At 51.9% G+C, this 23,172-nt stretch overlaps 2 protein-coding genes across 4 annotated transcripts in view; one reads left to right on the plus strand and one right to left on the minus strand.

Moving 5' to 3' along the window:
• Positions 1-18,041, plus strand: part of TBC1D2B (TBC1 domain family member 2B) — a 103,915-nt gene extending 85,874 nt beyond the window's left edge. Inside the window, exons 11-13 of one of the 3 annotated variants that reach the window (XM_004387476.2) lie at positions 7,021-7,206; positions 8,652-8,773; positions 14,730-18,041. In XM_004387476.2, coding sequence (XP_004387533.1) covers positions 7,021-7,206; positions 8,652-8,773; positions 14,730-14,925 — 504 coding nt within the window. In that variant the 3' untranslated portion in view covers positions 14,926-18,041. Of the gene's footprint in view, positions 1-7,020; positions 7,207-8,651; positions 8,774-12,654; positions 12,711-14,729 lie in introns of those variants that run through there. The other 2 variants (XM_023741669.1, XM_023741668.1) reach the window with 2 other exon arrangements.
• A 3,020-nt stretch (positions 18,042-21,061) lies between these two features.
• The window catches only part of ADAMTS7 (ADAM metallopeptidase with thrombospondin type 1 motif 7), a 50,791-nt gene continuing 48,680 nt past the window's right edge, over positions 21,062-23,172 (minus strand). Inside the window, exon 24 of the mRNA XM_004387478.1 lies at positions 21,062-21,219. Within this exon, the coding sequence (XP_004387535.1) occupies positions 21,062-21,219 (158 nt within the window). The remainder of the gene's footprint in view (positions 21,220-23,172) is intronic.

A 23,172-nucleotide genomic window follows, 5' to 3' on the forward strand; every position in this document is an offset into this window, starting at 1 on the left:
AACTTGAACTAAGCCTTTGTGGGGAGAAGCTTCATGTGCATGACTTCAGTGACTGCGCCCTGGAGAAAGGGCACCAAGACTGGGCATGTCCCTGAGGCTGTGGGCTGTGGATGGAGCTGTTTGGGAGTGAGTACTGGAGCAGGCTCACTCAGCTCACTGAAAACCAGCCAGTTAATTGTTCACTCACAGTGAAAACCAGATATCATATTCAGTGCCCAGCTCTCTCTCCCCCTGGGCACAGACCCACCTGGCAAACTAACTCAGGATCCAGAGACACCTGGGGATCCTGGTATGTTAGCTCAGGTTCTCCGGGAAGCAGATGCCAAAATGGGATCAGATGAGCAAGAAGTTTGTGAGGGGAGACACCTGTGAAGGATGTACGTGCAAGGAGCCAGGGGAAGGAAGGATTGGGCAGGAGGAGACTGAGGCCTCTGTGCAGTTCTAAGAAAGTTTTGGCCAAGCCAGTGGAGCGTCCTTAAGCCAAGGTCACCTGTTGAAGGTGCCTGAGCCTCACAAGAATGGGGCTGTATTAGTGTCCCTGCTATGCACACTCCTCCACCGGGAGCAGCCTGCAGGAGGCACAGCCTCTGTGAGCAAATGTGGTGATGGACCCAGAGGGGCAGGAGGTCTGAGCTGCGCAGTCCGTGTCCACCACACTACACCCGGAGTCTGAAGCCCGGGGACAGTGTCAGATGATGTGGGCTGGGAGAGCCCAGAGTTTTGTTTCCATGCTTGGGACAGCCCTGGACCAAACCCCTGGCCCCAGTGGCCTAGGGCACCACTTCCTTAGGCTGGACTGCTGCCAGCATGGGCTTCCATATGTCCCTCTCTCTGCTTCCTGCCTGGCCACCCCTTCTCACGTCTCACCTTTGTGCCTCTTGCGCACAGCGGTGCCTGCGTCTATGCCTGCTGTATCGCAGCCTCTTATTTCTAAGCTTGTGCCAGCTCTTGGCCTGCTTGCTCACAGGTCCATACTGCTGCATGCGGTATCACAGCGATGGCCAGCAGACTGTGTCCCAGCTCCTGAGTCAGCAGTGGGAAAGATGCTGCAGGAGACTAGAGGGTGAAGTTGGAGATGTGGCTCTCTTCACCCTGTCACGGGCACTGCCTCTGGCAGTGGCTTCATCCCTGTGCCTCAAGCTCCCAGCTGCTGGGTCCTCCATGCCAGCAGTCCCCCTCCCCCAGCCGTTATCCCTCCGACCCAGGGGTGGCAGTGACTCCTGCCATTGCTGATTTCTGGGCTGCCTTCCCATCAGCTGTTTGACCTCAGCTTTTCTGTCACTGGTGTAACCAGCTACCTGAATAAAATTCCCTCTGTTGTTTATTTAGAGTGGTTTCTGTCTTCCTGGTTCTTTGTATTTGCATTTCTACCTTTGGGGGAGGATTATTGCCCCCCATTACCATCTACACTACCCACCTTTCTAGTTCCCCAGCCCAGAAATTTGAGTTATCCTAGTCTCCTCTTCATTCCTTTCCTACATATCTACATAGTCACTCACCAGTCACTGCCACCTGCCTGGTGGCTCTCATATGCCCTTTGACCCTTCACCTCTATCAGGTCACCATTGCCTCTCTCCTGCACCATTGCAGTTGCCTCCTCTCCTTCCTTCCTGCCTTCAGTCGCCCACCTTTCCATCTCTTTCTCGGATGCAATCACACCACCCCTTGCTGGAGTCCTAGGTGTCCTCGGAGCCTTCAGGATAAAGCTCATGCACCTGCGCATGGCCTGTGCCTGCCCGTGCAGCTTCTTGATGCCCAGTATGTGCTGGCTGGAGTGGAATTCGCTGTTCTGTGGTCATGCCCGGTGCTCTGTGTGCTTTGTGGATATACTCCCTCTGCCCAGAACACCTTCCCTGCTGTCTCCCCACGAAGCTCCTGCTCACTCTCTGCTCAAATGCTGTCTCCCTGTGAGGCTTTTCCTGCCTTCCTGCGGCCAACTTCAGGACCTTGCTTCCGTTCCAGTGCCCCGGCCCAGGCCTCTGAGACAGCAATTATTGTACTCTTTGATTGCTGCCGGCCTGCTTGTCTTTCAGCTGGTCGGCGGCACCCTAGCACCAGCGTAGTAAATGTCTGAACTTTTGTGAACTCTTTGACCAGGGAGACAGCTTGCATTTAGTGAGCGCCAGCCCCATGCCAGCAGCTTCACAGCTTCATCAAGCCCTACGAGGTGTAGGGACCATCATCCCCATTTTACTGGTGAGAAAACTGAGGTTCAGAGACATTAAGTGACTGGCCCAAGGGGCTGAGCTAGAGTGTGGACCCAGGCCTCTGTGGCCCTGGGCCCAAGATCACCCCACTGCCTGCTGCCTCCCAGAATGTCACACGAGGGTGGTGAGATGGTGCTGGGCTCTGGCCTTCCTGGGGCAGGCTGTCCCCACAGCCACCGCCTCTGGGTCCCCTGACCCAGCTTTACAGAGGTCGACTGATCCCAGGAGAGAAGGCTTATCTGGTCTCCCCAGGACCACTTCACTTTACCTGTAGACCTGTTTTTCTGTCAAGGTAGTGTGTAAAGTAGGAAATAAACAGCAGTGGGAAGAGGCAGCAGTTATAGTTGGGTGAGATTAAAGAAGTCAGTAAAGAAAGTATTATGTATTCATAGGTAACTAAAGAAGACCCAAATTTAAACTCTCAGGTGACAGTATTTCAGAATAAGAGAAATGAAACACTCATCTTTCCTAATTCCACTTCGGTGTGGTAGAGCACATTGATTAGGAGCTTGGGCCAGGTGGGAAGCCAGCCCTCTCTCCTGTGAGCTGTGGAGCTTGGACCCATCACTTCACAGCTCCTTGCCTCAGTTTCCCCGTCTGTCAAATAAGGATAATACCCACCTGATAGTGTTTGAGGTTGAATTCAGATGATGCATAAAAGAGATTAACCTCATGCCTGGAACATTGTAAAAACTCAACAGTAGTTATTAGTGATATTGTTAAGTATGTGGATAAAATTTGCATCCATTTGTCTCATAAACATAAATGTAAATTCTAAGGAAACTTTTTTTTTCCCTAATTATAAAAGTAATAGACACTAAAAATCAGGCAGTATAGGCAATATATAGGCAAAAATTAGGCAATATAGAAAGATAATCAAGAAGGACATGAAAGTCACCTGTTATCCTACCAACTAGAGAACCAGAGTTAACGTTTCCGTATACTTCCTTTCTGCCTTTTTCCCCACTACATGTAGGTCTGCAAATTGAGAGCGTGGTGGGCCTGGCTGGTTCACATGAAAGCGTGAGCACTTTCCTATGTCATGATACGCTTCTTAATGGCATAGTTGGGAGCTCTCGCATTCCATCGTGTGTTTGCATGTGCTTTAGTTCATTGTTCTCCTATCGACAGACACTTTGTAAAGCTAGCCTGAGTACAGAACGGCTTTATGTATGCAGTCAACCCCCAGCACCGTGCAAACCACCGTAGAGCCGCCTCCTGCCAGGGCCAAGTGCCTGAGACCCTTGCACATTGCCGCTGCAATCCAGACACACGTCGCTTTCTCCACTCATTTCGTCATTGAGTGCACATTGGGTGCCAGGACCTTGCTAGGCGCTGAGGAGGCAGAGATGAATGACAGTCATTCCATGTCCTCCAGTGCTCGGTGTGGGAGGGGCTAAGACAGGCCGAGCCTGCGTTCCCTGCCATCCTGCTCCACACCCAGCCTCTGCCGAGCACCTGGGCAGCCACAAGAATGAGGCACGGTCTGCCACCCTAATTGGGAGAAGAGATGTACATAGGACTTTCTCCCCATTTAAGGCCAACTTGCACTTCCCTTGCTCCTGAGTGTCTTCAGTCCTGACCCTCCAAGCAGAGTGAGTCACTTGGTCCTATGATCTCCCTTGCCTAAAGGCAGTTCCCTGGTCCCTATCATGCCTGTATCCCCAGCCAGGCATGAAGTGTGGCAGGAATAGTAGTCATTGTTTGAATGTCGAGGAATAGAATAAAACCAGCCGAAGACAAGTGCTGTTAGTAGGGAGCGGTGCTGCTGCCCTCTAGGGAAGGCGTTCAGTGAGTACAGGTGCCGTTGGCGAGGGAGGGGCAGGCCTTCCTGGGGAATGACCACAGGACTTCCAGGCCTGGTTTGGCCTCAGGGGTAACTCGTGTGCACTGCGGGGTGGCTTTTCCCAGCTTTTAAAGGGTCTTTAGTATTTTGTCCACTTATCAAAATTTTATGGGGTAGGGCAGGGGCTGGATGTGGGTGAGAGAGGTTGATATTTTTGCAAGTGGTGGAATGGTTTTAAAACTTCTTATGTGCTTTTGTTTGTTTTCCAAAAATTTTCAAGGAAAATTAATTATAATTCCTTTCAGCCAGTTTATACCTTTGACATTTTGTCTTTGTTTCTTTCTAGTCACAAGGCAAATTGGTCAAAAATGCATGTTTCTAACCATGAATTCTATATTTTGTTGTCCTTTATGCACTCTAGGGTGGATTTACAACTTTTTATAATCAGTTTTTAATAATATTTTTAGCTTATTTTGCCTTTTAAATTTTTAAATTAACTTTCAGCTAGTAATGCTACTTGAACCTATTTTACCATGCCTTTTTTCTTTGTTTTTTATATATTTAATTGTCCAGGCTTGTTTATGAAGAAAAATAAAGCTTCCAACAAGGAGATGGAATTTTTTTTTTTTTTTTGTAAGTTTTGGATTATCCTAAAAAAGAACATTTTAAAATATTAAATTATTTAAAATTTGTCATAATTGTTCTAATCATTTTAGTATTCTAGTAAACCCAAGAATTATCTCACCTTTTATCCTAAAGTGACTGATGTGCAACTGGAAGTTTTACAAGCTTTTCTGGGATATATTCTTAAGAGTAGATTTGCTGTAGGGTTATGAGCATCTTCATATTTTCTGGATACTGCCTAATTGCCCTCCAGAGTGCTTTAGCAGCTTATGCTCCCATTAGCAGTGTAGGAGAGGACTTGGTATATACTGTCCTTGGTATTCACAGACATTTCCTGGTATACTAATGAGGTTGACATCTTTTCGTACTTCACATGGAGCTGGCTGTCCATCACCTTTGCCTTCACTCTGTCGGGCTCTGGCTTTGGTCACTGTGCATCCGAGGCTTGCTCTCCTCAGCCGATCTCATTCTTTCTCAGGTGTTGCCACCTCTGATGGTGACATCTCGATCCAGCCCAGTCCTCTCATGGAGCCTCAACCCTGGATCTCCTAAGGCCTGTGGATAGACTAGTGGAGATGCCCCTCAGGCACCAGCATGGCCCAGTCCCTCAGTCCAGCCCTTAGTCCTGTGACCTGGCCTCAGGGGACCACATATGTGCCCTCTCTGCCTCAGGTCAGAAGCCTGGGGATTCTGAGCACCTCCTTTTCCTGACCTGCAACAGCCCCCAAAGGGGTTTTTAAGTTCTACAGATTTTGTCTCCAAAATAATCCTGAGTCCACATGCTCCCCCCTTGGCCTGGACTGCTGCCTGGCCTCCAGCAGGGCACCCTGTCTCCAGCCATGCTTCCCTGCCAGCTCAGCCTCCCTGGTGCAGATGGAGAGATGGGCCTCAAGTGCAAGGCGAGCTGTACCTGTCCCCTGTCTAAAGCCTGTTAATGCTCCACATTGCCTGTTGTGCTTGTATACTATGGCTCAGTTTAGTGGGTTGGTACTAGCTTTATTCTTCTTCAAGTGAAATTGATTAGACTAGAACTGAAAGCATCAAAGTGTGTCCTACTGTGTGAGGTTAAATATGTTGTGTGAAACATTTGTTTCTGTTTTGTATATACGTGCACACAGATTAACGTGTTGACTGGGTGATCGTTGAAAATGTCTTTTTTCTTGCGGGTCAAAGAAAAAAAGGCTGGGAAAGCCTCTGGCCTATAGGATGACGTCTTGACTCTGCAGTGACACGCTGGCCCTCTGTACTGGGTGGTGCTGGCTTTGCTGCCTCGCCTCCCCCTCTGCCTGGAACCCTGCCCTTAAACACTGCTCCTCCGGGCCTGGCTGGGGCCACTCCTGGGCTCCACCATGCTTTGGGAGCACACCTTTACCTGGGCTCGGACCACAGTTGTTATAATAAGCCAAGTCTCTGGCTCCCCCACTCATCTTTTAACTCCTTGACCTGCATCTTATTCAGCCCTCTGCGGGCCCTGGCCCTGTGCCTGACACAGAGTGATAACAGCCACCTGTTGCTCGTCTTTTGTGCGCTGGATGGTTTATAAAAGTCTCATTTAATCCTCACAATGGCTTTGTAAAGTAAGTATTATCAGCTCTTTCCCAGCTGAGGCACAGAGCTTTAAGAGCATAATTTGCCCAAGGCCACCCAGCTAGTAAGTGGCAGAGCTGAGACTCAAACTCAGGTCCCTCTGACTCCTGAGTCCTTGCTACCCTCACTGCCCTATTGAAAAAAAAAAAAAAATCTGTTGCCATTGAGTTGATTCTAACTCATACTCAGGGCGACCCCATGTGTTGCAGAGTAGAACTGCTCCGTAAGGTTTTCTTGGCTGTAACCCTTATAGAAGCAGGTTGCCAGACCTTTCTTCCATGGTGCCGCTGGGCGAGTTTGAACTGTCAACCTCTAGGTTAGTAGTTGAGCACAAACAGTTTACACCACCCAGGGACCTCACTGCCCCATATACAGGCCAGTAAATACTGAATGCCCAATGGGCATGTCACACTTTCTCTTTGGCTAGGACTTGCATCTGCCCAGGTCTCACATTTATGGCCGTTTTTGCCAGCATGACCATTCTACCGACTCTGCAGCTATCTGTTCACAGTGCATTTTGAGTATCGGAGTTGGTTTCATGCTGTAGACATCTGCCCCCCGTGACCTGTGAAAAGGGTGACAATCGTGGTTTGCTCTTCCACGTTCAGTGGGCACCTGATGTGCGCCTGCCACGTGCTGGGTCAGCTGCTTTGGGAGCACAGAGTGGTGAGAACACAGCGTGTGTGCGGATCAACTGTGCGCCAAGCATTACGGCTGGGCCTCCCGCCCCCGGGGTCTCAGAGTGAGCGGCTGTCCTTTCATGCTGGCTGGTGTGATGGTGAACCCCATACACTTTCCTCTTTGTTCTCTTTCCAGGTGGACCAGCGGGTGTTCCGAGACCTCATGAGTGAGAAACTGCCTCGATTGCACACCCACTTTGAACAGTATAAAGTTGACTACACCCTCATCACGTTCAACTGGTTTCTGGTGGTGTTTGTGGATAGTGTTGTTAGTGACATCCTCTTTAAAATATGGGATTCTTTCCTTTACGAGGGACCAAAGGTGGGTTTGCCCAGCTGGGGCTGTTTTCAGATAGACACACTTGGTGACCCTGGGCAGCGTTAGTGGTGGCAGAGTGGCTGGCCACCACAGTGCCAGGGAGATGCCAGCACGGTGTGCCACTGGGGGCAGTGCGGGAGCTGGGGAAACAGCAATCCAAAACCTTTAGTCCGGGCCAAGCCCTGAGCCTGGCACTGGGCGCTTTGATGGCTTGCAGTCTGAGCCTCGCCATCTGTAAGTTGTCGGTGGTTGTATTATTCCCATTGTATGGCTGAGGAGATGGTGGCCCAGAGATCTGATAAGCAGAGGAGCAGAGGGACAAACTCAGGGGAGCCAGCTTCAGAGCCTTGCTGCCCATGACCACCCACCCCAGTCGGCTCTGTGTTTTTTAAAAAGGTTTTTGAATAGGTAATATATTTCCATGACAAAAGTTCAAGTCCTACTACTGAGGGCGTCAGTGGAAGAAGGTCGCTTTCTCCCTCTCCAGTCTCCTGGTTGCACTTCTCAATTTATTACGTAGCCTTCTTGAGGGGTTTTCATGTATATCTAACCCAAACTTATTTTTTTAAACTTATTATATCTTGGAGATATAATCTGCGTACACATCTGGCTCATATTTTTTAAACTCTGGTTTAAAAGAGCAGAAAGGTATGTAACAGTCCTGTGGTGATGGACACTTAGGTTGTTTTGAATCTCTTGTCATTTCAAACTGCTGCAGTGACTGTCCTTATAATTATGTCCTTGTGCACATGCGCGAGTGCACCTGTAGGTTAAGTCCTAGAAGTGGAAGTGATGGGCCGCGCGGCAGGATGGTAACAGAAAGATGACTGTTAAACCCTGTGAAAGGAAATGCAGGTGGACGCAGGCCACCCATGCCCCTTGGATGTGGGGAAAGCCCTTTGTTCAAAGCTGTGGAACCTGCAAGACCACCAAGATTCCTTTTTTTCTAGCCTCAAACCCAGCACCCCAAAAACAAGTCAGTAAACACTTGATTCTCATTCACCATGTTTAGAAGTCCATAATCGGCCTCTAGTTCATTAGTTGAGATGCAGATCGATTCTGCAGCTTTCTCCGAGTTCCAGAGTCAGAAGTCTCTGATTTTGATTGTATTTGAAAATCATTTCTAATTCCTTATTCTTTACTGACTAGAAGTGTTAGCTGAATATAAAGGATTCCACAACGGTCTACTCTGTACAGAAATGGTTTGATCTCGGCGAGGTGTTGTTGAAAAATCCCAAGAATTCATTTTTCTGTAAAAAAGGGTTCTTGTCCCAGTCGGTAGAAATTTTATCTCTGGTCAAGTTCCTGCCCCAGAGCAGGGCCCTGTGAGCTGCTTAACTGGCATTCCCAGGGCCCCAGGGGCAGCACGCACACCCGGAACTCCAGAGCCCAGGCTGTGCTGGAGTCACGGTATTTCTCTGCTTACAAATTGTCCTCTCTGTTCACAGGTTATTTTCCGTTTTGCCCTGGCACTTTTTAAATACAAGGAAGAGGAGATCCTGAAAATACAAGACGCGATGTCCATATTCAAGTATCTCCGTTACTTCACTCGCACTATCCTAGATGCTAGGTGAGTCCTTGGGGGAATTCTCAGACATCAAAGTGAGTAGCAGCCCTGACCTCTGCCTCCTTGAGAACAGACCTGTCCTTGCTGCCTTCAAACTCAGAGTCATCTTGGGTGTACTGCGTGTGACAGAGCAGAAAAAGAAATGGGGAGGGGTGTGAGCACTGGAGGTCTTCCAAAGAGTAGGAAGGAACAGAGACAAAAGATGGTTTGATCCTTTAACAAACATCAGTCCCAACAACCAGACGCCACCTTTTTATTTATCTGAGCATCATTTATTGAGTGACTGCTATATGACAGGTCCTGGGCTGGACACTGGGGATAATAGAGGAGGAACATCCCCTGTCCTTGAAGAACTTGTAGGGGAAAGGATCACAGCATGTTTTGATCAGTACTATTTTGGGGAAACCACAGGACATGGTGGGCAGGGGGCAGGCTGGGTCAGCTGGGAGCTGGAAGGGGGCAGCGAGGAGAGGGTGTCCTGGGCAGAGGGAGCAGCAGGCGTAGCGGCATAGAGATGTGAGAGCAGAGTGTGCTTGAGGAACTGTGGATCAAAGGAGCCCCGGTGTCCAGGGGTTAAGTGCTTGTTCGCTTACCAGAAGGTTGGTGGTTCGAACCCTCCCCGTGGCTCTTCAGGAGAAAGACCTGACAGTCTTTTACCGTAAGGATTACCTCCTAGAATACCCTATGAGGCAGTTCTACTCTGTCACATGGGGTCGCTATGAGTTGGAATCAACCTGACAGTACACAGTGACAACAGCAGCAGTAGATCTGCCAGGCTGGCACCGTGTGGCTAGAGGGTGAGGAGAGTGCTAGGATTGAGGCTGGGGGTGTGGCAGAGCTGGGCTGTAGACTGTAGACCACGTTCAGAACTGTGTACTTTGACCTAAGAGTGTTGGGAAGTCACCGCAGGGTTAGGTGAGAGAAGGGCACGTCAGATTTGGGGCAGGACTGGCAGCTGGAAGATGAAGGGGGAATGACTGTTAGAGGGTCCAAGGGAGAGAGGTGGTACCTGGAGCAGGGCTGTCCCCAGAGATGAAGTGGGGCAGATTGAAGAGAGTGTAGAGAAAGAATTTGAACTTGGAAGACTCGTGGTTTCTGGCCTGGGCAGCTGAGTGTTCAGCAACCATGTTACCCCCTCTCCCCAGCCACACGATTATGGCCTGTTCTTGGCTGCCTTTGTTGTCCATTGTCATCTGGACCACAGTTGGCAGCTGAGGAGCTGGGGATAGATGGGGGGTGGTTCTGATCCTGGCAGGTCAGGCCCCGTTCTCTAGGGTTACAACTAAGAGAGCTGTCAGCAGGGATTTCTCCAGACCTGCTGCTGGTTTGTAAATGAGGATAGCCCCTCACTCTGAACTTCTGAGGTTGTGGTAGAATGCACTGTGGTTGAGACACTGTGGGCTGCTGGTCCCTGCACGGCAATGGATTTGTGTACCTGGAGTCCTTTCATTAAAAAATATTTGGGGCTTATTAGTGTTTTCCAAACCTTGTTGACTACAACCTAGAACACACATACTAGAGTGTGTCTAACTAAAACTAATGATGTGTTTAAGTGTGCAATTCTTGCTAAAGATCTATGCAGTGCATGCTGATATTTTTTGTTAAATTCTGTACCATTTATTTAAAATGCTCGTCATGACCCACTAAATTGATTTCCTGATCCACTCATGGGTCACAATCTACTTGTACAACACTGGCTGGCTCCTATTAAGCACACCTGGCAGTGAGGCAGGGCCCAGGAGCTGCCCTCCAGGACGGTGCCCTCTTCTTGGCTGACGAGGTGAGGAGCAGCGGGACCAGGCCACCAGTCAGCCAGAGGAGCTGCAGGGCAGTGGGCGCTGTGGGAATGTCAGGGCAGGAGAGTGGCCGGGGCTGGAGCCGTGGGGGTATGACCAGGTTGAGACGCTACACCTTGTGACTGTATTGAGTGAGGCCACAGGCGCTGGAGAAGTGGACACTGGGAGCAGAAAGTGCTGGCCAAGGTCACACCTGGTTTCCTAGAAGTCATTAATTTTAGGATCTTTTATTGGGGAGTGGGTTTTTAAGATATTTTCAGGCTTATTAATACACCAGCAACAGTGACCTAATTCTTGCCAAATTAAAAAAGATATCTGAGAATATTATTTGCCCATGAAAGATTTATTCTGTGTCCAGGGAGGAGCCCTAAGAGTTTTTGTTGATTTTACATTGGGTCAGGATTACTACGAATGACATTGAATGAATTCTCTCACGCCAAAAACTAATGCTGTGTTCAGAGCATTTGGTTCCAAGCACTGATCCTGTGCTGCCCCTGACAGCTGTGCGCTGTTGGTTGTCCGAGGTTGTCAGAGCTGCCAGCGAGACACAGATGGGAGCGGGCTTGGCAAGAGCCCACCCAGCCAGCCGCCTCCTTCCAGTTGCTGAGCAGTGCCGGCAGCCTTGATGGTCCTGCAGCGCCACCTTGTGAGCAGCTCTGGGTGCGCTTGCTCCACCAGTTTGCTTCAGAAAGTAAAGGTCCACTGGACCAGGGTTCCCAGTGTATTAACTAGTACCAGGCTGGCTGGCAGGATCACCAGGGATGTCATTAAGAATGTGGGTACAGGTTAGATAGGAAGCTTAGGGGGCAGTGGGTTTCTGTTAATGAGGGTGGAACAATTTGGAAAAGGAGGGTGAAAATGGTTGCATAACTTGAAGAATATAATCAATGTCGCTGAATTGTACAGGTAGGAATTTTTGCTTTGGCATATGTTCTGCTATGTATATTTTCAACAACAAATGATTGGAAAAAAGAAAGAACACAGATGCCCTGGCCCCACTCCTGGACTGGTGGTTCCAAGTAACGCTGGTCTGCATGTAGTATGTTAAGTTCAGGGGAGGTTGGATTAAACAAGATTAAACCTGCTTCTTTGCAGCAGGACTTCTGGGAGCCTTTAAGGCACTGAGCATTGTCTTTTCTCTTCACTGGACCTTCCAGGCTTGGGGCAGAGGCAGTGTCCAATTTCCCCTTGTGTCCCCAGCCTGGGCTAGTAGGCCTCAATCGGCATTGACCAACTGAATGAGTAAATGACAAATACTGATTTAACTTTGAACTGCCAGTATTAGTTTACTGTAGCAAAGAAGGGGGTGGACATTATAGGGGTCAGCTTTGTTGAGCCTGTGGGCTGGTAGCTATAGGAGAGAAAGGGCTAGTTGTGTGAGCTCCTGGCTCATGGCCCTGCCAGCATTTCACTTCACACTGTTCTTCCTGCAGCCAGGTCAGCAGAGCTGAGCACCGAAGTCCACGTTCAGTACCTCGCTGTGTTCAAGCCGCTCCTGTCTCGGGTGCTCATGTGTTTTTTTTTCCCCATACAAAAATTTATGCGTACGTTGTTATGGGACCCTAATTGCTCTCCCCATACTGTGACAGCACACTCCTCCTTTCCACCCAATTCCCCATGTCCATTCAAGCAGCTCCTAACCTTCTCTGCCTTCCCATCTCACCTCTGAACAGAAGCTGCCAGTTTAGTCTCTTGTATCTACTTGAGCTAAGAGGCACACTCCTCACGAGTATCACTTTATGTCCCACAGTCCAGTCCCATCCCTGTCTGAAGAGTTGTCCTTGGAAATTATTTTAGTTCTGGGCTGATAGAGAATCCAGGAGCCATGCTTTCCAGGGTTCCTCCAGTCTCAGTCAGACCATTAAGTCTGGTCTTCTTACTAGAATTTGGGTTCTGCACCCCACCTTTCTCCTGCTCCATCAGGGACTCTATTGTGTTCCCTGTCAGGGCAGTCATTGGTGGTAGCTGGGCACCATCTAGTTCTTCTGGTCTCAGGCTGATGAAGTCTCTGGTTTATGTGGCCGTTTTTGTCTCTTGGGCTAATGCTTTCCTTGTGTCTTTGGTGTTCTTCATTCTCCTTTACTCCAGGTGGTTGGGACCAATGGATGCATCTTAGATGGCTGCTTGCAAGCTTTTAAGACCCCAGACGCCACTCACCAAAGTAGGATGCAGAACATTTTCTTAATAAGTTTTGTTATGCCGATTGACCTAGATAGCCCCTGAAAGCATGGTCCCCAGACCCCTACCCCTGCTACTCTGTCCGTCAAAGTGTTTGATTGTATTCAGGAAACTTCTTAGCTTTGGTTTAGTCCAGTTGTGCTGACTTCCCCTGTAGTGTGTGCTGTCCTTCCCTTCACTGATAATTCTTATCTACTATCTAGTTAGTAAATAACCCTCTCCTTCCCTCCCCACCCTTGTAACCATTAAAGAATGTTTTCTTCTGTGTTTAAACCTTTTCTTGAGTTCTTATAATAGTGGTCTTATACAACATTTCTCCTTCTGTGACTGACTAAATTCACTCAGCATAATGACCTCCAGCTTCTTCCATGTTATAGGATGTTTCATGGCTTCATCGTTGTTCTTTATCATTGCATCGTATTCCATTGTGTGGATATATCATAATTTGTTTATCCATTCGTCTGTTGATGGGCACTTAGGTTGTTTCCATCTTATTTGCTATTGTGAACAGTGCTACAGTGAACATGGGTGTGCATATATGTATTCGTGTGATGGCTCTTATTTCTCTAGGATATATTCCAAGGAGCAGGATAGCTGGATCGTGTGGTACTTCTATTTCTAGCTTTTTAAGGAAGCGCCAAATCGATTTCCAAAGTAGTTGTGCCATTTTACATTCCCACCAACAGTGTATAAGTGTTCCAGTCTCTCCACAACCTCTCCAGCATTTATTATTTTGTGTTTTTTGGATTAATGCTGTGCTCATGTGTTCTAGCACATTCTCTGTGGAACTGGGCATTTACAGCAGGCCTTTCTGACCTTTCACCTCCTTTCAGAAGAATCCTCTGGCTGGAAGTAAGATATATCTAAGCAGTCAGTGTTTTAGAATATACAAGGAAAAAATACTAAAGGGCTATGTATTCTTAATTGTGTATACGCCTTTGGCTGCTTCAACGTAATTGAATAGTAGCAGGAGAAAACAGCTTATTTTCTGACAGAGACCACAAGGAAGTTCCTTGTGACATTTCTGTTTCATCACAGCTGTCCTGTGGTTTGTGAGTTTATTGGGACTTAGGGTGACAGGAAGTGAATGAGCCTGCTGTTGGGAAGTGAACTCTTTGGGTCCAGGCAGAATCTGGACGGGGGGAGAGGAGGGAACCTGGCCTCCCTCCTCAGTGTTGGAGGAGCCCGTTTCCGTTGTGACCATCCAGAGACCAGTGTGGCTGACCTGGTTAGTTCTGGAAATCCACCACTGAGAAGAGTTTCAGGTTCTGTTTTCATTAAACATTGGCCAGTGGTTGGGAGCAAGTTAGTGTGATTTCTCCCATGTTGTTATAGATTGGTGACTTGACCTGGGGATAAAGTGAAAACCCACAAAACGTGACAGTGCTCTGCAGACTGACACTTGTCATGCTGCCGACGAGTCTGACAGTTATTACCAGGTTTGCTGGAGCATTGGCTCCTCCCTGTTCAGTCAGTCCTGTGGCAGCATCTCCTTCAACACCTCCTCTGTGCCAGGCCTTGTGCTGGTCCCCAGGAGTCAGAGATGCCTCAGCCCCTGCCTGTCACTGAGCAAGCAGCAGACACTTCTGTAAGGTCTTTGCATATGTTAGCTCAGGTAACCCCCCCACCCTATGTGGTGGCACTGTTATTATCCTCATTGCGCAGCTGAGAAATCTGAGGCCAGAAAAGGTTCTGTAACTTAACTTGCCCAACGTCACACAGCAAGTATGGGTTAGAACTAGAGTGAGTCCAGGCAGTAACTGAAAGCCTCCCCTTGGCTGCTGTCCCTCGTTGCCTGTCTGTGTGCGGTAGACTGCCCTCGGCGCAGCACGTGGCCCCTAACAAGCGCTTCCTGGCAGCTGTAGGGTCCGGAGTCTTCCTCTTCACACCCCCAGGGGCCGTGGGCTGTGCTAACTTGAGAAGTGAGAGCTATGTGGGAGCCCTCCCCAAGCTCTGCTTATGCTCTCTGTCCTGCCTTCCGCCAGGAAGCTCATCAGCATCTCCTTTGGAGACCTGAACCCATTCCCCCTGCGCCAGATCCGGAACCGGCGCACCTACCACTTGGAGAAGGTCCGGCTGGAGCTGACGGAGCTGGAGGCCATCCGCGAGGATTTCCTGCGTGAACGGGACACCAGCCCTGACAAGGGTGAGCTGGTCAGCGACGAGGAAGAGGACACTTGAGTGGACCCCTCCCCCACCAAGATGCTGCTTTTCTTGTCTTCACAACCAAAGTGTGCCAAAAGGGTGACCGCAGAGATGTCTCTGCTCGCTTAAGCCAGAATGTAACACTGTGGTCTCTGGAAATCCGCTGGGCGGATGTCCAAAGCCACACCGCACTTTCTCCTTTTCCACTTGGGGCGGGGAGCAAACCTGTTTACAGCCATCTTCACGCCATGCTGTTGGGATACACATCACGGTCACGATTTCCCAGTGATTGGTGAACCAGCAGGCTTACCGGTCGGTTATTTTCAAGAGCCCGTTTGCAGCATCTATCAGTTGTGCTGGTGTTTTCAACCTTAGAAAACCTTATGTAGCCGGGCATGTCCCTGTGTTCTTTCTCTTGTATGCAGTGGGCAGCCACGTGCCTTTTTTAAATGTTCTGCATAGGATGCCCGCTGTGTTCAGACCTCCGTGGCCAGAGTGTGGCTGCTTCAGGTGGAAGCACATCCCTTGTTCAGAAACGGCCTAAGTATAAACCCACGAACCTTCTGCTGGGGCTGCAAGCCGCCAGCTACGCCCCGGTTCTGGAATTCCTTTGTCCTTTCGTGCACAGCCTTTCAAAACGTGACTCCCAGCCTGCTTGGGGAGGCCCGACCCTCCCGACTCGCCGCTCTGACTTTTCACCACCAGGCGGTGTTTGCGCGAGGTCAGCTCTTCTGCCCCCAGCTTGCCCTCTGGCTGGCAGGTCTCCATGAGGTTCTGTGGAAAGCTCTTCTTTCCACCCGAGGATTGACTCAGAAGTCATTCTTCAAATATGGGTGGGATTTCCCTTCAGTCCACTGTGGATCATCACACTGCAAGGCAGGCCCAGCCCTGGGCTGGCCTTGGTTGGGGGGCGGAGGAAGCTTTTCCGGGGCTGTTTGCAGGCCGTTGTGCAGCTGCTTGGTAAGGCCGGTGCTTGTGGTGTCTCCTTCACCTGGCTGGGACTGAGGGGACGGGGAGGAAGCCGGCTGTAGGTGCCTTCCCTTGGGGCCAAGGCGTTGGTGAGCCTCAGACATATCCCTTCCTCACGGCCACCCAGAAGCAGCATTGCTGTCCCCTGGCCAAGCACAGTCTTCACTTGTGGGGTTAAAGTCACCTCCAGCCTATCAGGCTGCCCAGGTAGTGTCTGGGGACTCTCAGAGCACTTCCTTTTTGAAGCCCTGGAGAGAGGCCTTGAGCAAGGAAAGTTATTTTTGCTCAGTCACTCTGTGGACCACACCTGATGAGTAGATGGTGTTTTCTGGCAGTGTTATTTGACTATAAGAGAAACAGTTTTAAATGGAATTCCTTACACTACCTGGAAAAAATTGGAAATAATCCTTAGTTGATATATATTAAGCACACTCAGAATTGAAGCAATGTCATTTCAAGAAGTGCTTTTTTTTCCCCCATAAGTATGGTTTTTCTATTATTTTTTACTGTCAACCTTCCAGCAGTATGATGGCTAAGTTGGTATTGAACATACTAGACTGAGCTCAACTTTTCTGTTTTTAATTAAGTTGGTTACTTTGACTTATGACTGTGTAGAGGGAACTCGTCTAAATATATAGCCAAAAGCCTTTGTCTCTTTTCAGGTATCAAGTGTGTTTTATAACTTTTTTGTTTTGGGGAATGGCTGTTTGAGATCTGATGTCTTAGAAGCAGTGGCCTTATGTGTGGGGTTGCTCCCGAGGCAGGCACTGCAGTCTCATAGTTGCTCACAGAGGCCCTGTGGGACTTCATCCAGGCTGCTAGGACCCCTGCATCAGCTCCAGCTTCCCTCCGCTTTTGGTTTCCCAGTTGATTTCTCCCCTGGAACATCCCAGCCCAGGGGTTAAAATGCTCCTTTAGGAACGGGGGCCTGCCCTGTGTGGCTGGACCCCCTGGTTTCCGTCATCCTCAGTGACAGCCATGTGTCAGTATTTCCAGGGCAGTTATTATCAGCGGCCAGGCGGTGGGCATGAGAGAGCAGAGAGGGGGCCTCGGAAACAGACTGAGGACCTTTGTTGGAGATCCTCCTCCCTAGGGTAGAGTGCTGGTTCCTGTTTGGGGACAGGCTGGGGCTGACTTTTCCCTCCAGAGCTATAGGGTCTGTCTCCACTAGTTTGAGCCAACACTTCTTCCCTTGAGCCTCTGGGAAGACAGTTGCTCTACATCCTCCAGTGCCCCTGAGATCCCAAGCCTCCACCGGCTCCCCGGTGTGCGCCCCTCCTGACCGGTGCTGCCGCAGCTGCTGCTCCTCCAAACCTTTGGTGAACACCGGCCCATCACTCCCGCAGGGTGGGCCTCACCGGTTGAGGCTAGGAGCCCCACACAGGGCAGCCTGCATGCCTACCGCCCCTGCCAGGGCCCAGGGCAGCCGTGTGGCCATTGCCAGCTTATAAGTAGATGGGTTTTGGTTTTTTTATGGGTAGAACATCTGTTAATACTTTTGTATATTTTCACTACAGTTTATATTTTTGTAGGCTATTTTATCAAGGTTTTTCTAGATTATGTACATTTCCTTCACATAACAAGTTCTTGTTTTGTGTGCATGACCTTGTGTGTATTTATGCAAATGTGAACTTGAGTGGCTCTGCACTTCCGTGCCGTCTTTCACTTCTAGCCTCGACCATCACCAGCTTTCACTTATGCATGAGCCCTGTCTTACCCCAGGTAGCCTCGGTGCTACTTGTAGTCTTGCTGACAGCTGTACCATAGCAGCCAAGATGGTTGATTGCTGGAAATGACTCTGGTCTCAACTGCATTATATCATATAGGAAGTATTCTAGGCAAACATTCCCAGTTTTTTAAAAAGCTAAATGTTTGTTATTGCACAAATCCCAGTCCCACGCTTTGTGCAGTGTTGTCTTCCTGCACGTGACCGGACTCCGGGGCAGCTGGGCCTGCCTGGGGAAGTCCTTGTAGGGAGGTAGGACTCAGCACCGCACGCCTGCCCCTGCGCGTTCCCGCTCACAGAAGGACTGCCAAGGGACTCTTTTATACTGCAGCAGCTTCTGTGCTGATCTTTTAGAATTGTAAGACTAAAGGAAGAAATAAACTACTAATTTGTATAACATCCTGGCTTGAAATGCAATTGTAGTCACTTGTGATGGGGCTCAGCCCCTGGGCCTGGGAGGGCCAGGCAGGGTAGATGGGGCACCTTTCCGACCTGCCGGCCTGGCGTTTCTGGCTGTCCCTGCCCTTGGCTTGCTCAGGATGAGCAGGCCACAGGGTGATAGGCACCCCTCCTGCCACCAGCTGCGATGTGCCCTGCCTGAGTCATGGGCTTGTTTGCCTCCTGCCTGGGCTGACAGCTCAAGCCCAGCTGCCACTCAGGATAACAGGCCCTCCCCGCCCCCGCCATCATCGGAAAAACATGAGAATGATTAAGACCAAATGTCTTTCCACAGGAGTGGGAGGGAAGGCAGATTCCAGGACAGTTGGAGCCTCTCTCTCCTCTGGGGACACGGATTTGGTGTGGCTAGGGGTTCCTGGGGTCACACAGCACAGCAGTGGCAGAGCTGGGACGGGACCCCAGAGCTCTGCCCTGCAGTAGCTCCTCACCCACACACTGAGCAGCAGGAGCTGGAGCTCTGCTCCCTGTCCCTGATAAGGGGGTTGCCACCACGGGCAGTTTTGGCCAAGCCCTGGGAAGCCATTACTCAGAGGTGGGTCCCCAGGGCTTCCTTGGGTCAGCCAGGCTGCTACAAACACAGACAGGAAGCAAGTCTGACGCTCCTCCACCCTCAGACGATAGTGTAGTTGGTGATGTTTGGGATCACGCAAGCCTGACTGACCTCTGACAAAGACGGCCCTCTAAATCCATCTGGGATGCCTGCTCCGGGCCATCCTCCTGCCTGGTGAGAGGGGTCGGCTGCTGAGTGTGGCCCAGAGCTCACAGGCAGGAGACAGGGCTCACGGCCTAGTTTGGGCCTCTGTCACAGGGCGTATGCCCTTGGGCAGTCACTTCCCTCTCAGAACCTCAGGCTTCTCATCTGAAAAGGGAGCATCCTGATGGTTAAATAAAGTATGACCCAGAAGTGAAGAGTGGCTGGCTGGGCACACCAGCACCCCCATTACCCTGGTGGGCAGCTGCCTCCTGCTTCCACCCCCTGCCATCCCTCCATGAAGGGGCAGGTTGGGACAGACTGGTTGCTGATTGGTTTAGCCTCTGATACTGTTTCTTGGTCTCAATCCCCAAGGAGTGATCTTCAGTGTCTCCCCCTGCACACGTACCCGACCCTCAGTGCTGGCCACAGGGCCCAGGGCCTGTGTCCTCAGGCCACCATATGCACAGACCCAGGGCCACCATCTACGTTATGTTCTGTGATTGGCCTGCACCAGGGAATAGAATGCACTTGGTGTCCCCTGGAGCTGACTCTGGACCTCTCTGAACCTGTCTTTCCTGCTTGGAGAAGAGGAGTAATACTTTCCAGAAGCAGGACTTGTGAAGAGGATGTAAAAGATCTGGAGTCCAAGGCTCACAGCCAGAGAGGTTAAGGGGTGGCTACAGGCCTGACTAGGCAAGGGCCACTTCCTGAGGCAGTGGCTGGGCTGGGAAGAGGACAGTGTCCAGCCCCTTCCCCAGCCTCCTTATCCCAGCCTGGCCAATCGCCTGGGGCTGGTGGGTGTTGGGGGCGTGCCACACCAGACCCCCCACCATCCGCAGAGACAGGGCTCAAAACACCTGAAGCGCCTTCATGACTGCTCCCTGGCAACCTGGGGGCAGAATGGGCTGCAGACATCCCCCATGCTCCCTGCCTCCTGATCAGCCCAGGCTCCTTTCTGAACCCTCAGCACAAAAGCCCCATCAAGCAATGCAGGCAACCCCGTGCCCACTGGACAGATGAGGACCAGGGGGCCCAAGCAACCAGGCTCTGTGCCGGGATTAGACCAACCCTTGCCCCAGGAGCTGCTGAAGGCATGACCACTGTTGGCACTCCCCAACTCGTGTGGGGCAGGTCTGTTAAGGACAGGCCTGCAGACCTTACAGGCCGTTCAGTTTTCTCATCTGGGCCTTCAGGCTGGAGTGTGCCCCAAGATCTGGCTCCACGGGACTAGATTTTGCAGGTGGGGAAGGGGCTGTGGGTGGGCAGGTGCCAGGCAGCTGGCCCATGGTGCTCATGAGTCCTAGCCCAATGTAGCAGAAGGCTGACACCTGAGGTTGGAAGTGAGGAAGGGGCCACCAGGAATCCTAGCTGAGACCAGCTCAGTCCTGTCCCTGAGCATGGAGATGAAGGAAAGGGATAAGTGGAAACCAAGAGTGTGGCTGATCAGCCTGTCCCTTCCTCCACCCGTTACCCCCGAGGAGGTCCCCAGAGGTGAACATGCTCAGATGGTGCCCCCCTCTGCTCCCTTGGTATGGATGCAGCAGAGAGGACCAGGAAGTCCCAGAACCCATCACCCCCCCCCCAGGGGGGCAGTCCCAGCTGGTGATGAGCAACAGGCCTTGTTGCTTGGGGGCTGGGGAGAGGGCTCAATCCCTGAGGAGCTCAGAGTGGAGGAGTGTGGGGAGGGGCTAGGGGGGCTGAGCAGGGTGACACATGATGTATAGGCTGTGGGAGGAGTGTGAGCAGAGACCACCACCACCGGGACTGTGCCAAGCTGTACCCCCACCCAGAAAACCTGCCCCCCATCATCTAATTCTTTGAGACCCTGCAGATAGCACTTCCTCCAGGAAGCCATCCTTCACGTCTGATTCCCCTAGCCTTCCATGCCTTTATGAGGCTCCATTCTCTTTGGGTGGATTAGTTTGCTGCTGTCACCCCTGCTAATCTGCCCTCAGAGGAGCAAGTAAAAGACAGGGCTGCTGAGGCCCTCTCGTGGTGGAATTTCAGGCAGTGGATGGACGAGTGGTGGAAGGAGTTCCTCACTCGAAATTCCCCAAATACAAGATGAACCAGGCTGTGGTTTGGACCAGTAGATGCTCGTTTATGCATTATTATTATTATTATAATAAGTGTTACTCAAACTGTTAAAAAAAAATACCTTTTCTGAGGGGGATGGGGCCCCCAGCCTGCGCCTGGGCAGGGAGGCCAGGGTTAGCACCATTAGGGCGCGAGGGTGGGGCTTCACCGAAGCCCGTGCTGGGGCGCTGAGGTCCGTGCGTCGGTCGGTCTGTGTGTCCCAGCCCGGTCACAGGCCGGGGTGTGGGTCAGCGGCGGGCGACCCGCTGATGGCCACGGGAGGGGGCACCGCGGCCGGGCGGGGGGCAGGAGCGGCAGCACTGGGCACGGACGGTGGGCAGCTGGCAGCGGCCAAGCAGGCGCAGCGTCTCGCAGAAACCGAAGGACAGGCGATCCCGCTCACAGCCTGGGGGCAGGGGCAAGTCAGGACAGGTGGGCGGGAGTGGCCAGCCTGTGCAGCACCCTTAGCCCACTCCTCACCCACCCCCTGCGCCCTGGGGTGCAGGGGCTTCCCTACGCTTTTACCTGTGTCATCCTGCCTAGTCCCCCAACAGCCTTACGGAAACTGCGGCAGCCACCCCCAGGGCGTGGGACTCCCAGTGTCTGGAGGGAGCCGTCGCAGCCCTGCCCCACCACCCTTGACGTGGGCCCACCAGGACTCTGGAGCTGCACTGCACAGCTAAGGTTCTAGAGGAAAGGCCCTGAGACCCAACTCCTGACCACCTCAGGTGCCTATGAGACGCCAAAGAACCTGCCCTGGACGGTGGCCCCACTCAGCTCTGCTCACCCTTGGAGCGCTCCCTCATGGTCCTGGCACACAACTCAGGTCCCTGCCAGCCTGTGACAGCTCTGCCCCCACCTCTGCCACCTCCCCCCTGCCCGAGTACACCTGTCCTGCCAGACCTCGCTGACCCCCTCCACCCATGTGGGCCTCAGCTTTTTCCAGGTCACAGACCAGAACAGAGTCCCATCAGCCAGGCCAGCTCCCCTCCCTCACTTCTCAGCTGGGCACTGAGGCCCAGAGAGCGAGCGACGCCCTGGCAGGAACCAAGCCCGTGCTGGGGGGATGGGAGGAAGGCTGCAGGCTGTGCTTGTCCAACTGAGGCTTGGCCGGGCCCTCCTGCCCTGTGGTTATCAGAGCTATTTTTGGGAAGTGGCTTGCTTCCAGCCTGCTGGCTTTGCTCCTGCTGCTGCTGACAGCCCCCAGCTGCCGCTGGTGCCGGCTCACTGCAGCCAGACCTCTAGAGGAGCAGCAGGAGGGCAGCGGGCCCAGGACATCTCCAGGGGCCAGCAGAGAGCACGAGGCAGCAGGCAGGTCTCGAGTCACAGTTTTGCTCTCTGAGGGCGCCTCCCACCCCAGCCCCAGAGGCAGCTTCAGCTAGTAGATTTGCATCCTAGCCCTGCTGTGTGACCTCGAACAAGCTTCCTAGCCCCTCGGGCCTTGGTTCCCTCCTCCGTAAATAACCTCCAAAGGCGAACGGATGTGGTGATGCTGTCAGCTGCCTCACCGGTGACCACACACTGGAGTTTCCAGGCTTTCCAAATGCTGCAGTACACACAGCCATCAAAACATCCTGGAAGTTCTGGAGTCTCAGGGCCCTCTCCCAGCTGCCCCTTTACCCTTCGCAGGTGGCAGAAGATTCCTCACGTGGGACCGTTTACAGTCCAGCCACCTGACCACTCCACCACAGCCCCCTCCCGCTAGCCCACCTCCATCCCAGGAGAACTTGGGGTCCAGGCCTGTCCACAAGGGCCCAAGAGCCTCAGTTCCTGATCTCTCTCTCAGCTCCCAGGCGGTCCCCTCAGAGCCCTGACAGGCAAGTGCTCGGGGCAGTGGCAGGAAGTGCTCCTAGGTGCGTGTTGAATGAATGATGAGGGCAGGGCAGGCCGGCTCAGGGCTGGTGGCATCTACACTGGGCCCTGAGGGGTGGGGATTGGAGGCAGAAAGGTACCCCAGCCGGAAGCAGGGGTACAAGGCAGTGCCACTCGAGGCCTGAGTGAGGACTGCCAAGGAGCCAGTGGCCAGTAAAGACAGCCATGTTGGGCAAGGGGGACAAAGAAAACTGGGCAGATCCTAGAGGCCCTGAACACCAGACTGAGGGCCACGGACTGCCCTAGGGGTGGGGCAGTGAGGAGGACCAGAGCCGCTGAGTTCAGGGCACAGTGCTGAGCCTCTGCTTCCCTCGGCTGTGCCCTGGGGGCCAAGCTGGGAGAGGTGGTGCTGGGCCCCTCACCCAAGGCCTCGCTATGCTGTCCCCACCACCACCCCAAGGATGGAGGGTCAGCTCCTTTAAGCAAAAGGAAGTGGAAGCTGAGACCGCACAGCTGGTGAGGGGGTCCAGGTGTGAGTTCAGGGCCA

This window comes from Trichechus manatus, unplaced genomic scaffold, assembly GCF_000243295.1.
Source record: "Trichechus manatus latirostris isolate Lorelei unplaced genomic scaffold, TriManLat1.0 scaffold00186, whole genome shotgun sequence".
Lineage (NCBI taxonomy): Eukaryota > Metazoa > Chordata > Mammalia > Sirenia > Trichechidae > Trichechus > Trichechus manatus.